This window comes from Heterodontus francisci, chromosome 6, assembly GCF_036365525.1.
Source record: "Heterodontus francisci isolate sHetFra1 chromosome 6, sHetFra1.hap1, whole genome shotgun sequence".
In the NCBI taxonomy this organism is placed as follows: domain Eukaryota; kingdom Metazoa; phylum Chordata; class Chondrichthyes; order Heterodontiformes; family Heterodontidae; genus Heterodontus; species Heterodontus francisci.
In genome coordinates this window covers 118,839,441-118,854,485 of record NC_090376.1, presented here as the reverse complement: position 1 = coordinate 118,854,485, position 15,045 = coordinate 118,839,441, and the positions used below count along the sequence as shown (strand labels likewise).

The 15,045-nt window shown below is 47.3% G+C and overlaps 1 protein-coding gene across 1 annotated transcript in view; it reads right to left on the bottom strand.

Annotated features, from left to right (window-relative positions):
* The window catches only part of LOC137371494 (collagen alpha-1(IV) chain-like), a 230,441-nt gene that overhangs the window by 90,171 nt on the left and 125,225 nt on the right, over positions 1-15,045 (bottom strand). Inside the window, exons 5-13 of the mRNA XM_068034182.1 lie at positions 13,979-14,023; positions 13,818-13,880; positions 13,030-13,083; positions 12,895-12,921; positions 9,739-9,813; positions 9,560-9,622; positions 935-970; positions 787-828; positions 409-498 (exon numbers count right to left, since the gene is read on the bottom strand). Of these exons, the coding sequence (XP_067890283.1) occupies positions 409-498; positions 787-828; positions 935-970; positions 9,560-9,622; positions 9,739-9,813; positions 12,895-12,921; positions 13,030-13,083; positions 13,818-13,880; positions 13,979-14,023 (495 nt within the window). The remainder of the gene's footprint in view (positions 1-408; positions 499-786; positions 829-934; positions 971-9,559; positions 9,623-9,738; positions 9,814-12,894; positions 12,922-13,029; positions 13,084-13,817; positions 13,881-13,978; positions 14,024-15,045) is intronic.

The following is a 15,045-nucleotide window of genomic DNA, read 5'->3' as shown; positions in this document are numbered from 1 at the left end:
CCCACCCCCCCACACTGACAAGCCTACCTCCTCCCCCCTCCCCACCAGTGTGGTGCCTCGTTTCCCCGGATGGGGATCTGTAGGTGTGGGCGTGCCAGCTGTGGTGCCGAAGATTGTGGCGGGCCCTCAAAATCTAAGATAAGTTTATTTAAATGCAGCGGTGTGGGGTGGTGGATTGGCCACGAAGCCTCGCTGTTGCCGGGAGGATTGGACCGGGCCCTGCCAGCGTCGAGATCCATGGCAGTCCTCATCTGGAGCCATCTTCAGGCCTCCACCCCCTCACCCCACCCAGCCACGGATCACGATGTCGAAGGCTGCTTAAAATCCAGCTCCTGATCTGGATTTAACCGTCCTGGAACAGAAAGCAGCAAAGTGACCCAACAAAGCAACTTGTTTAAATAAACAAACCTTTTCTCCTTTGAGGATTTCTGATTCTGGGCCTTGCTTCTGCTCTCTCCGACCAGGCAAACCTGGGGGTCCTTGAACTCCTTGATCACCCTTTGAAAATACAAATAAAACATACATCAGAACAGCTAATTCTATCCACGTGCAGCCCGGCTCCCGACGCAGAAACTCATAGCAGGAATTTGAGAAAACGTCCATCTCCTCCTCCAATCACCTCTCCCCTCCCTGTACCTCCCCCTTTCCAAAGTGACAGCAGAAAGTTGAACAGGAAATACTGGCAGATGTTTAACAATATGTTGATGAATTTGCTTGTGTTTTATTGGATGTATCAGCTTGCTTCCGAAGAGAATCTAAATACATTTGTGACTTATGACTCCTCACCTTCTGACCCTTTGGTCCATAAAACTGCACTCCCATATTCCCCTGTTTTCAAAAGAAAGGAAAGAATGATTTGATCTGGTCAATAATGAGCTTTGATCATCTCAGCAATATCAATAAATTAATCCTGTGTCTGAATGGAATCATTTACCTTTGGTCCTGGAGAGCCAGGGATACCTGGGGGACCCTGCAACAACAAGATAAAAGCAGATTGTTAACACAGCAACTTGCATTTATATAGCCCCTTTAACATAGTAAAACATACCAGGGCACTTCACAGGAGTGTTTTCAAACAGGATTTGCTACTGAGTCACATAAGGAGATATTGGGACAGGTGACCGAAAGCTTAGTCAAAGGGGTAAGTTTTAAAGGAGCAGAGAGAGATGGAGAGGTTTAGGGAGGGAATTCCAGAGATTAGGGCCCAGGCAGCTGAAGGCATGGCCGCCAATGGTGAAGCAGAATAAATCATTACCATCTCCTCTACCTCATTGCTGGAGTGTTAGGGCTAATCTCTTGAGATCTCAGCGCTAATGTAGAGCCTCACCCACTACAGGCACACATCAGGTCTTCCCAGTATTCCCAAAGTTCCCGTTCTGTGGCTCCCCACCAGCATCGATATCACCTCACCACGTCCCCCGTTTCTTGGCTCAAACCATTATAGGCCTGAGAAAGAAAATTATGGGATGGCAGAAATGCTGTGATTTGAAATATTGGAAAAAGCCCACTTAAAAACCTAGCCCCATTGGGTTGTGTTTAATACCTTTCACTCACCTGCACAATACAAAGAGATCATCAGGAACAAGTCTACAAAGAGCATGAGGAAATGCAGCAGACAATTGCCCATTGCTGGTCCAATGTATTGCAGCACAGAATGACCAGACATGGGGTGGAGGTAAAAGATCCCATGGCACTATTCTGAAGAGCAGGGGAGTTCTCCCCAGTGTCCTGGCCAATATTTATCCCTCAACCAACATCACTTAAAGAATAATCTGATTATCTGGTCATTTATTACATTTGTTTGTGGGATCTTAGAACATAGAACATAGAACAGTACAGCACAGTACAGGCCCTTCGGCCCACGATGTTGTGCCGAACCTTTCACCTACTCTAAGATCTAAGTAACTACCTACCCTTCATTCTTCTATCATCCATGTACCTATCCAAGAGTCGCTTAAATGCCCCTAACGTATCTGCTTCTATTACCACCGCTGGCAGCGCATTCCACGCACCCACCACTCTCTGTGTAAAGAACCTACCTCTGACATCTCCCCGAAACCTTCCTCCAATCACCCTAAAATTATGCCCCCTGGTGATAGCCCTTTCCACCCTGGGAAAAAGTCTCTGACTACCCACTCTATCTATGCCTCTCATCATCTTGTACCCCTCTATCAAGTCACCTCTCATCATTCTTCGCTCCAATGAGAAAAGCCCTAGCTCCCTCAATAATCTTTCTTCGTAGGACACGCCCTCCAGTCCAGGCAGCATTCTGGTAAATCTCCTCTAAGCCCTCTCTAAAGCTTCCACATCCTTCCTATAATAAGGCGACCAGAACTGAACATAATATTCCAAGTGATGTCGAACCAGGGCCTTATAGAGCTGCAGCATAAACTGGCGGCTCTTAAACTCAATCCCCCTGTTAATGAAAGCCAACACACCATACGCCTTCTTAACAACCCTATCAACTTGGGTGGCAACTTTGAGCGATCTATGGACATTGACCCCAAGATCCCTCTGTTCCTCCACACTACCAAGAATCCTGTCTTTAAGCCTGTATTCTGCATTCAAATTCGACCTTCCAAAATGAATCACTTCACACTTTTCCAGGTTGAACTCCATCTGCCACTTCTCAGCCCAGCTCTGCATCCTGTCAATGTCCCGTTGCAACCTACAACAGCCTTCCACACTATCCACAACTCCAGCAACCTTCGTGTCATCGGCAAACTTGCTAACCCAGCCTTCCACTTCCTCATCCAAGTCATTTATAAAAATCACAAAGAGCAGAGGTCCCAGAACAGATCCTTGTGGAACACCACTGGTCACCGAGCTCCATGCTGAATACTTTCCATCTACTACCACCCTCTGACTTCTATGGGCCAGCCAATTTTGTATCCAGACAGCCAACTTTCCCTGTATCCCATGCCTCCTTACTTTCTGAATGAGCCTACCATGGGGAACCTTATCAAACGCCTTGCTAAAATCCATATACACAACATCCACTGCTCTTCCTTCATCAATGTGTTTTGTCACATCTTCAAAGAATTCAATAAGGTTTGTGAGGCATGACCTGCCCCTCACAAAGCCATGCTGACTGTCTCTAATCAAACCATGCTTTTCCAAGTAATCATAAATCCTGTCTCTCAGAATCCTCTCCAATAATTTGCCCACTACCGACGTAAGACTGACTGGTCTATAGTTCCCAGGGTTATCCCTATTCCCTTTCTTGAACAAGGGAACAACATTTGCCACCCTCCAATCATCTGGTACTACTCCAGTGGACAGTGAAGACGCAAAGATCATCGCCAAAGGCGCGGCAATCTCTTCCCTCGCTTCCCGTAATATCCTTGGGTATATCCCGTCTGGCCCCAGGGACTTATCTGTCCTCATCTCATTCAAAATTTCCAGCACATCCTCCCTCTTAACCTCAACCTGTTCGAGCATATCAGCCTGTTTCACGCTGTCCTCACAAACGACCAGGTCCCTCTCATTAGTGAATACTGAAGCAAAGTATTCATTTAGGACCTCCCCTACCTCCTCCGACTCCAGGCACAAGTTCCCTCCACTATCCCTGATCGGCCCTACCCTCACTCTGGCCATCCTCTTGTTCCTCACATAAGTGTAGAACGCCTTGGGATTTTCCTTAATCCTACCCGCCAAGACTTTTTCATGTCCCCTTCTAGCTCTCTAAGTCCATTCTTCAGTTCCTTCCTGGCTACCTTGTAACCCTCTAGAGCCCTGTCTGATCCTTGCTTCCTCAACCTTAAGTAAGCTTCCTTCTTCCTCTTGACTAGTTGTTCCACATCTCTTGTTATCCAAGGTTCCTTCACCCTACCATCCCTTCCCTGCCTCATCGGGACAAACCTATCCAGCAGTCGCAGCAAGTGCTCCCTAAACAACCTCCACATTTCTGTTGTGCATTTCCCTGAGAACATCTGTTCCCAATTTATGCTCCCCAGTTCCTGCCTAATAGCATTGTAATTCCCTCTCCCCCATGACAGCCCCCCATTTTACTTTCATTTTTAGTTATTTTTTCTTCCTTTTTTTAACATTCTTTTTTACATTTTTTACAATCTTTTTTTTTGCATTTATTTCATTTCATCTTTGTTTGTTCAGTTTGCTTACCCACTGTTTTTTTTCAGGTTTGCACTTGCTGCTGTTCAATATTCAGTGTACTAACACCTAATCTGTACTAATGCTTTGTCTTTCAACACACCATTAACATATTGTTTGCCTTTGCTCCGAGACCTTTTGGTCAGCTATGTGGCCTGGTCCAATCTAGACCTCCTTTGTTATCTCTTGCCCCACCCCCACCTCACTTGCTTATAACCTGTGACTTTTCTAATACAAAGTGATTGATGACAACGCTACGTCATCAGGATGCGCCGCGGTGCGCAAATGCGCACACGGTCTTGGGCCCTCTGCGCTTGCGCTGCGGTCCGGATTGCCAGGAACAGTTTGCGCATGCGCAGACGACGTCATCGCGTAACGTCATCTTCCTCGGGGAACACGCCAGGTTGGCCTTTGCGCATGCGCAAACTGGTCCTGGCGATCCGGACCGCAGCGCATGCGCAGATGACCGGAGCCCGTGTGCGCATGTGCGTCAATCTTCCGAAAGCTTCGGCGCGAGTTTTTGAAAATGGAAGGAGTAGAGGTTTCGTCGGGCATTTTATCTCAATTATTTAGTCATTTTGGACATTTGCTTCATTTTTATTAGACAGAGGAGATTGTTCCAAGGTAAGTTGCTCTGAAAATACATTTCAAGAGGGGGAGAGGGAGGGAGAAGGAGGGGAAGGGGGGGGAAGAAGGGGGGAAGAGGGAAGGGAGGAGGGAAGGGGGGGAAGAAGGAAGGAGGGAAGGTGGGGGGAAGGAAGGAGGGAAGGTGGGGGGAAGGTAGGGGGGAAGGTAGGGGGGAAGGTAGGGGGGAAGAGAGGGATGGGGGGGAGGGGGGAGCAGCGGAGCGGAAGGGGAGTGCCTTTTTCTGTGCATGCGCCATAAACACAAGGACTGGCTGATGAGATGGAGCCAATTAATTTGCCCAACAATTGCCCGGAAGCACCTTCGGATGGAGGTGGCCACACGCTGGACATCAGTCGCGTGCCACAATCCATGGATCCTGAGCGTTTCACCCCCTGGCCTAATGATCTGATGGACCATACATACGCCTGCCTGTTCAAAGCTCCACTTCCCTCACCTGCGGTACCCTCTCCGTGCTGTTCAGTTACACAGTCGCCTGTTCCTGCACCCATCCAAGCAGTGCACGTGGACACACAGCCACATGTTTCCCCATCCGCCCTTGAAACAACCATGCAGAGCCTTGTGAGACTCCGCAATTGCCAGCTGCTGCCTGTCAAGCAGAGAAGGCATCCAAAGGGGTCAAGCACTTGGGGAACATTCAGCAAGAAGAGACTGAGCACTAAAAGAAACAAGCATGCCATGTCCAGTGGTAGCACAAATGTGAATGCTCTTGCTGCGTACACAACTGGTGAGGTGGGAGTGCAGCCACACCATTCTCCATCCTCAGTGTTGCTTTAAGGCAAAGGTAGATAAGAGTGAAAGAAATGGAAGATGATGCTGATAGTAGTAGGCAGGATTAAATGGGAATGGATGGGAAGACGCACGAGTAGCATAACCACTAGCAGGGAACAGCTGAGCTAAATGGCCTGCTTTATGTTCATAGTCCAAAAGAAATGTGCTTCTTTTTCCAGTACCCTCACATCATTCATGTTTTCCCTGAGAGCAGCATTGAACCATCACGAGATAGGGGCAGTTACATCATCCTGACTCCTACAGCTGAGGTGGGTACTAAGTGATTCATTGGCCTATACTGAAGAGCATAAAGCATGCGCAACAGTAATTTCATTGGAGGGAGGGAAGCTCTGACACTGATGTTCTTTCATTATTTCCTTTCGTGTAAAACGTCCCCTTGAGAAAACAATCCTTGACACTTAAGGACGGCATTCCAGCAAAGGAGGCAGTGCAGGAGATGACGCAAGGATGTGATGATTCCTGCATCTGAGGTGGGTAATAAGTGCTTCATTGGCGACGTTATCAATTGGTGTCTTCACTGCAGAACTTAAAAAGGTGTGCACAACAGTAATTTCAGTGGGTGGAGCGAGGCAAGCTCTGACTCTGATTTGCTTTATTTCTTTTCATGTAAAACATGCCGTCGAGAAAACAATCCTCGAGACTTACGGTCAGCATTCAAGCAATGAAGGCAACTGGATCATGCTGCGGAGCTGGTCACGATGTGGAAAGGAACATTGCATTTATGGATGAATTGGGAATGCACATTGGGATGCGCTTGGGGAACATTCACCAAGAATAGACTGAGCTCAGACTCTTGTGACTTTGCCTTCTTCACATGGACAATACAGTAGTGGAATAGAGAGCCAAGCGTTCATTCACCACAAGGCTCTCCAGGAACAATCTCTTTAGCTGTGCATAGCAGAGACTCGGCTTGTCTGTCTAACGGGAATGCTGGACACAACACTCATGTATCCATGCACAGCAGTTCCTCGGATACTTAATGAACTTAATAAAACTTTTCAATAATTAAACCCAGAATTGTTGAGGTTTTGTTTTGCATGCTATTTCCCCGACTTTGCAACTGCACTTCAGATATTCAACTATGGTGGAGGGGTGGAGGTAGGGGGGTAGAGGGAGGGGTGGGTGAAGAGGGGGAGGGTTGGGGAGAGCGGGGAGGGGTGGGGAGAGGGAGCATGCAAAATGCAGGGACCAGACAGTTGCAATGCCTGAAGTACTGTAGAGAAGTAGAGAAAGCAACTGGGTAGGGGAGAAAGCAACTGGATTGGGCATCCGCAGCTGGAGGGAACGGCTGAATGGAGAGGGCCGGAAGCGAGAGGCCGTAGAGAGCCGCGGGGAGCGAGCGTGCGAAGACCTTGGTGTCACCGGGTCCAGGGACTGGCCAGTAAGTCTTTTGCTGTTGTGTTTATGGCGCATCCACAGAAAAAGGCACTTCTCTTCCGTTCCGCTGCTCCCCCCCCCCACCACTCTCTCCCCTTCTCCCCCCCCCCCACTCTCTCCCCTTCTCCCCCCCCACTCTCTCCCCTTCTCCCCCCCCACTCTCTCCCCTTCCCCCCCCCACTCTCTCCCCTTCTCCCCCCCCACCACTCTCTCCCCTTCTCCCCCCCCACTCTCTCCCCTTCTCCCCCCCCCACTCTCTCCCCTTCCCCCCCCACTCTCTCCCCTTCTCCCCCCCCCACTCTCTCCCCTTCTCCCCCCCCACTCACTCCCCTTCTCCCCCCCCCACTCTCTCCCCCCCTCCCTCTCCCTCTTTCTCCCCCCCTCCTTCTCCCCCCCTCCTTCTCCCCCCTCCCTCCCCCCCTCCCTCTCCCTCTTTCTCCCCCCCTCCCTCTCCCTCTTTCTCCCCCCTCCTTCTCCCCCCCTCCTTCTCCCCCCCTCCTTCTCCCCCCCTCCCTCTTTCTCCCCCCCTCCCTCTCTCTCCCCCCCTCCCTCTCCCTCTTTCTCCCCCCTCCCTCTTTCTCCCCCCTCTCTCCCTCTTTCTCCCCCCCCTCCCTCTCCCTCTTTCTCCCCCCCTCCCTCTCCCTCTCCCTCCCCCCCCTTCCTCTCCCTCTTTCTCCCCACCCCCCCCCCGGCACCGCTACCGCTGGTCTCCCCGCGCTCCGGCCATTGTATTCTGCCACGTGTTTGCTAGGTTTCATCTCTGTGATTTTTTGAGCAGCGCCATCTTTAGTCCTGGCAGCTGCTACAGTCGCAGGCTGTGACGTTTTCGTGGCACATGCTGTATCTGCGCATGTGCCAAAACAGCACCACCTACCGATCGCGTTGTCAACAATTGCGGTCTTTCTAATATTTGTCAGTTCCGATGAAAGGTCACTGACCCGAAACGTTAACTCTGCTTCTCTTTCCACAGATGCTGCCAGACCTGCTGAGTGATTCCAGCATTTCTTGTTTTTATTTCAGATTTCCAGCATCCGCAGTATTTTGCTTTTATAAATATTTTCCCATCCCGTCTGCTCCTGTCCCTCTCCATGACTATAGTAAAGGTCAGGGAGTTGTGATCACTATCACCGAAATGCTCTCCCACCGAGAGATCTGCCACCTGGCCTGGTTCATTGCCAAGCACCAAGTCCAACATAGTCTCCCCTCTAGTCGGCCTATCTACATATTAAGTCAGAAAACCTTCCTGGACACACCTGACAAAAACTGCTCCATCCAAACTATTTGCACTAAGGAGGTTCCAATCAATAGTAAGGAAGTTGAAGTCACCCATGACAACAACCCTGTTACTTCTGCACCTTTCCAAAATCTGCCTCCCAATCTGTTCCTCCATGTCTCTGCTGCTATTGGGGGGTCGAGAAAACTCCCAACAAAGTGACTGCTCCTTTCCTGTTTCTGACTTCCACCCATAATGACTCAGTAGACAAACCCTCCTCGACGACCTCCCTTTCTCCAGCTGTGATACTATCCCTGATTAGCAATGCCACTCCCCCACCTCTTTTACCTCCCTCCCTATTCCTTTTGAAACATCTAAACCCCGGAACATCCAACATCCATTCCTGCCCTTGTGATATCCCCGTCTCCATAATGGCCACAACATCGTAGCTCCAAGTACTGATCCATGCTCTAAGTTCATCACCCTTATTCCTGACACTTCTTGCGTTAAAATAGACACACTTTAACCCATCATACTGGCTGCAACTTTGCCCTGTCAACTGTCTAACCTTCCTCACAGACTGTCTGCACTCTCTGCCTGTTTAACAGCTACCCCATCCACTGATCCGTGGCTCCGGTTCCCATCCCCTCCCATCTTGCTGTGTGAAAATTGGCTACTGCGTTTCCTTGTCAGGCTTGCAACAGCTGGGGTGGTGAGGATATTTGACAAGGGATTTGCATCTATAATTTCCGATCTGGTGGGTTCCTTATCCTTGAGGAGACACCACGTTGAGGACGTGCAATTGCTCTTTAAATGGGAAGGAAAATGGGAGGAAGAGACATAATGGCTTCCTTCTGTGCATCTCTCAACAGCCCATTCCCCCATGGCTCAGGCAGAGAGCTGACAGCAGATTACCTTCACTATCTCATGGCTGGCCAATGATGGACAGTAATTGAAGACCCAAAGGAGAAATAGGGATCTGACTGAAGATAAAGATTTTCCACATGCAGATAAATCTTCACTGTCCATTCCCCAATGTCCAATGGTAATCGTTACTCATGTAGCAATTTTCAGATCCTGTGTCGATGGCGAGGAGCAGAAATCCAAAATGCTTGGGCACGATTGATTTTCCAAAGTACATTGTCAATATGTACTCCAGGCTGATGAGGCTCCCCACTGGCAGTGCCATGTCACCCAATCTGCACCTCCATAGTTAACTGAACATGCAGTTCACCATTTCAGGATTTGGAATCGGAGGCCTTGGTTAGACAATATCTACTCTCTCTCTCTCTCTCTCTCTTTGTGTCACCCGTTCCAGCTCTTCGACGTCTGACTCGCTCCAAGTTATGTTCACTCGAAACTAAAAACACAATTTTAACTGGAAACCTTTTTGAGTAAGAGATTGAAAATAGAGAGACTTACTGAAGGGCCAGGATAGCCTGGTGGGCCTATTGGTCCAGTGGGTCCGGGTATTCCTGCTACACCCTGCGTTTAAAAGAGATGGAATGGCTTAGAACTGAGCGAACAGAACAAAATCCTCAGACCTCGGCTTGTAGAGTGGATGTTCCTCGAAAGCCTCGGAGACCAAAACTAAAACTCACCTCTTTTCCTGGTGGTCCAGGGTATCCTGGCTCCCCCTTCAATACTGAGAAGCCAATGACCTCACCTGGGTCTCCCTGTTTTAAAACAAAATCATCAAAGTATTAATTTACTGGGAGTGGGACACAAATCCTTACATCTTCCTTCAATGTAAACATAAAACATAAATCTGCAGGACAAGGCCTTAGAGAGGGTGCGGAGGAGATTTACCAGGATTATACCAGGGATGAGGGACTCCAGTTCTGTGAAGAGACTGGAGAGTCTGGGATTGTTCTCCTTAGAGCCAAGAAAGTTAATGGGAGATCTAATAGAGTAAATAAGGAGAAACTGTTTCCAGTGGCAGGAGGGTCGGTAACCAGAGGACACAGATTGAAGGTAATTGGCAAAAGATCCAGAGGGGCAGGTGAGGAGAACATTTTTTTTACACAGTGAGTTGTTGTGATCTGGAATGCGCTGCCTGAAATGATGGTGGAAGCAGATTCAATAGTAACTTTCAAAAGGGAATTGGATAAATACTAGAAAGGTTTATAGGGCTATGGGGAAAGGGCAGGGGAGTGGGACTAACTGGGTAGCTCTTTCAGAGGCACAATGGGCCAAATGGCCTCTTTCTGTGCTGTATGATTCTATGACTTCCATGTAATAATGCAAATGCAGGGTTATATTGTTTGGATTGTAATCACAGCCTTTATTACACACAATATCAAACAGTCCAACTCTAGAGGTTTCTGCTCTGTATAGGTTTTATTCAACCTCTATCCCAGAGGTCTCCCAATGACAACTCATGGGTTACAGCAAGGTCCCCCAGTGCCGGGACCTGAGGTAGACTCCACAAAGCCCACGCAACTCAGTCAGATTTGTGCTTATATTCTATTTGCTGGTTTGATGCTGATTCGGATGCTGGGCCAATTAAATCTGAAATTGATAACAAAAGGTATTAAGGGATATGGTACAAAGGTGGATACAGGTCCGTTATCCAAAATCCAGCACCCTCGGGACTGACTCCATGCCAGATTCCGGATTTTCAACAATACAATCATAGCCTATCCTAGGGCAAAATCAATGAATAAGAGATACCGGTACATGAAATAAAGCATAAAAAAGAATAAATAATAATATATTGATGAATGAATTGACACAAAAAAGTATCCTTGACCCAAGGAATTTCAATGGTTCAGAATTTTTATTCAGTAATTTAAACTGTTGTAAAAAAAAACTCCATATCTAGCTGCAAATGTATAGAAAAACATCATCTGCAGATTGTTTAAACATTTAAATAACGCTCTTAGGGTAAGTTCAGTGAGCGCAAAAGTGACCATAGTTTCTGATACTGATGAATTGACTTGACCGCTTGGTTGTCTCACTTCTAGAGGGCACAGTTCTACAAGATAGGTTTTGACAATTTTCAAAAATGCCCTGTTTTCGGACAATTCCAGTTTTCGGACAGCCGGATTTTGGATATCAGAACTGTATAGGGAGTTACGTCAGAGATCAGCCATGATCTCATTGAATGGCGGGACAGTCTTGAGGGGCTGAATGGCCTACTCCTGTTCCTATCTTTGTCCTTTCCGGGTTTATGTGAACCTGGAGATTTGGAAAGGGCTGTTTAGTGCTGTTGCCTAATTGGTGGATAAATCTTCATGGAGTGAATGAGAATGAGATCAACATTCCTTCAGCAACCCTTACAGAAACAAGCCAGCCCTGCTGCTACACATGGGGGTGTTTTGATATAAAGACTCAGAACTATCTCTGGAAGGATGAATGAAAACCAGGTTCAAAAGCCAAAGCTTTAACGGGTGGGGTGATCCCAGTGGTAAACTTTCCCATTGCTCGGTGCTGGTAAACCATGTGGTTCGAGCTGGTTTAACTCCAGTACACTTGAAAACACTTTAACACCCCTAAACTTCACCTGTATCCAACTCCTCGGAATTTATGGGTGCATCCTTACAAGACACCGAGTGTGTGTTCTATCTTGGGGAAACAGTAACTGCCCCGGTGTTATTCTATCCACAGCTTGGTTTGGAAATACTTAAATACAATAGCACCCACCTAACAAAAAATACATTTATATCAGAAATCATTAAAACTAGAGATGCAGGTTACTAGGGCCATAAAACAAGCAAAGAAAGCACTGGGGTTCATTTCTGGATGGATAGAATTGAAAAGCAGAGAAGTTATGTTAAATTTACAGAGTACCTTGATTCGACCACCCTTGGAGCACTGTGCAGGGTCTGGCTTCCATATTACAAAAGGGATTAAAGGGACTGGATAAGGTGCAAAAACGATTTACAAGGCTGAGGGGTTATAATTATCAAGAAAGATCGAACAGGCTGCAGCCCTTTTCTCTCGAAGAGAGAAGGCTGAAGGGGGACCTGATAATGGGCTTTAAAATTGTGAAAGCTAAAATTTTGATAGGTTAGGTGCAGAGAAGATGTTTCCACTTGTGGGGACACAGGAACGAGGAGCCATGAATATAAGATAGTCACTAATTCAGGAGAAACATCTTTCCCCAGAGAGTGGTGCATGTAAACCTCACTACCACAGGGAGTGGTTGAGGCGAATAGTATCGATACATTTAAGGGGAAGCTGGATAAACACATGAGGGAGAAAGGAAGAGAAGGATATGTTGATTGGGTGCGATGAAGTAGTGTGGAAGGAGGCTCGTGTTGAGCATAGATGATGGCATTGACCTGTTGGGCCGAATGGCCTGTTCTGTGCTATAAATGCTGTGTAATTCTATGTAACATGACTCCTGAGAGCAAATGTGAAATAATACAGCATGTGAGAGATGTCATCAGCTGAGAAGGATTAACAACTACACACATTTATCAAGTCGTAATCGATTGTAAGCTAATAAGGAATTGATATCAAGACTGAGGTTGATAGACTTCTGCTGGGTAAGATTATTGAGGGATATGGAGCAAAGGTAGGTTGATGGGATTGAAGTTCAGATCAGCCATGGTCTTACTGAATGGTGGAGCAGGCTCGAAGAGCTGACTGGCCTCATCCTGTCTGTCTGACTCTGTGATGCTGAGCTCCCAGTGCGGAGCCTGTGCTCAATGGGAACACGAGTGAGAGAATCAGGGATACAATGGCAGTTCAAACTCTTCCTCACTTTGTTGAACTTTTGAACAAAAATTGAAAAGTAGTTTTTTTTTTACCTTTGTTCCTGGAATGCCCGGTAGACCCTGAAAAACAACATAACAGCAGTGTGAAAATAACATCCAAATACTCCATAATCACACAGCTCCACAATTATCAAACGAAAAAGTCATGTCTAAATGACAGATACTCACTGGAGACCCTTGGAGACCTGGCAATCCCGGGGGTCCCAATGGGCCATGTTCACCCTACAGCAAAACAGAATGGTTCACATTGCATGAACATGAATGATCGATTCTTCCTGACAGGCAGAAACTGATCAGAAACTGGACCAGGTGGGATATTAAAGGGTGCAGGGAGTGAGGGGGAGAGTGGGATTCGACTGGGTGGGATATTAAAGGGTGAGGGGGGAGAGTGGGATTAGACTGGGTGGAATATTAAAGCGTGTGGGAAGTGAGGGGGTGAGTGGGATTAGACTGGGTGGGATATTAAAGGGTGTGGGGAGTGAGGGGGAGAGTGGGATTAGACTGGGTGGGATATTGAAGGGGGTGGGGAGTGAGGGGGAGAGTGGGATTAGACTGGGTGGGATATTGAAGGGGGTGGGGAGTGAGGGGGCAGTGGAACTAGAGTGGGTGGGATATTAAAGGGTGTGGGGAGTGAGGGGGAGAGTGGATTAGACTGGGTGGGATATTGAAGGGGGTGAGGAGTGAGGGGGGAGTGGAACTAGAGTGGGTGGGATATTAAAGGGTGTGGGGAGTGAGGGGGAGAGTGGGATTAGACTGGGTGGGATATTGAAGGGGGTGGGGAGTGAGGGGGAGAGTGGGATTAGAGTGGGTGGGATATTAAAGGGTGTGGGGAGTGAGGGGGAGAGTGGAGAAAAGACTTCATACATTAGATGGGCTGAATGGTCTGGTTCTGTACTGGAACATTCTATAACGTTGCATGAAACACAGATTAAACCAATCCTGATATCAGGGGTTACCTTTGTACCATTACATCCCGGGATTCCTGCTGGGCCTGATGGTCCATCCTGTCCTGGTAAACCCTGTAAGTGAGGAGAATTGTCAGAAGGATCTCTTTCTGTTCAGAACAGCTTATTGTTTTCAATGTGACTATTTCAGTAACCGTGGATATGATACTTACAGGCAGGCCTGGGGTTCCTGGGAATCCTGGAGAGCCAGCTGGACCCTGTGTTTTTAATATTATAATAAAACAGCTGATTAATAAAGTGCTGCCAACAGTGACACATATCACAGTGATTTTCTTTTTATAAATTTATTTAATTGTAGCTGATGTCCTCTTTTTAATTGTCCAAGACAGTTGGATAGAATCACTGGGCATTCCCTCAACATTCATCTGTAACGCTCCTGTACAATTGCTGGAGACGCCTGATATAATTTATTAAACATTGGTTAGGCCTCAGCTGGAGTATTGTGACCAATTGTGGGCCACGCTTTAGGAAGGATGTTAAGGCCTTGGAGAGGATGTGGAGTTTTACTAGAATGGTCCCAGGGATGAGGGATTTCAGTTATGTGGAGAGACTGGAGAAGCTGGGATTGTTCTCCTGAGAGCAGAGAAGGTTAAGGGGAGATTTAATCGAGGTGTTCAAAATTATGAATGGTTTTGATAGAGTAAATAAGGAGAAACTGTTTCCATTGACAGGAGGGTCAGTAACCAGAGGGACACAGATTTAAGATAATTGGAAAAAGATCCAGAAGGGAGATGAGGAGAAATGTTTTTACACAGTGAGTTGTTGTGATCTGGAATGTGCTGCCTGAAAGGGCGGTGGAAGCAGATTCAATAGTAACTTTCAAAAAGGGAATTAGAAAACGACATGAAGGGGAAAAAATTACAGGGCTATGGTGAAAGAGCAGGGGAGTAGAACTAATTGGATAGATTTATCAAAGAGCAGGCACAATGGGCTGAACAGACTCAATTTTGTGCTGCATTTCCCTATGATTCTATGAATTGTTTTCTACCAAAGTCAGTGTAGGAGATTGGGAAGAATCACCATGGTACGTGTTTTGTGTGCATGCATGTGTGTTTGTGCATATAAGAGCTTTTCACACTGTTTGTTCCTTTTTGAACACTGTTGATTGGCAATTTCTCCCAGCTCTGTCTACACCTGGAGCCAAGTGCTGGAAAACGGGATTAGAATAATTAGGTGCTTGATGGCCGGCACTGACACGATGGGCCGAAGGGCCTGTTTC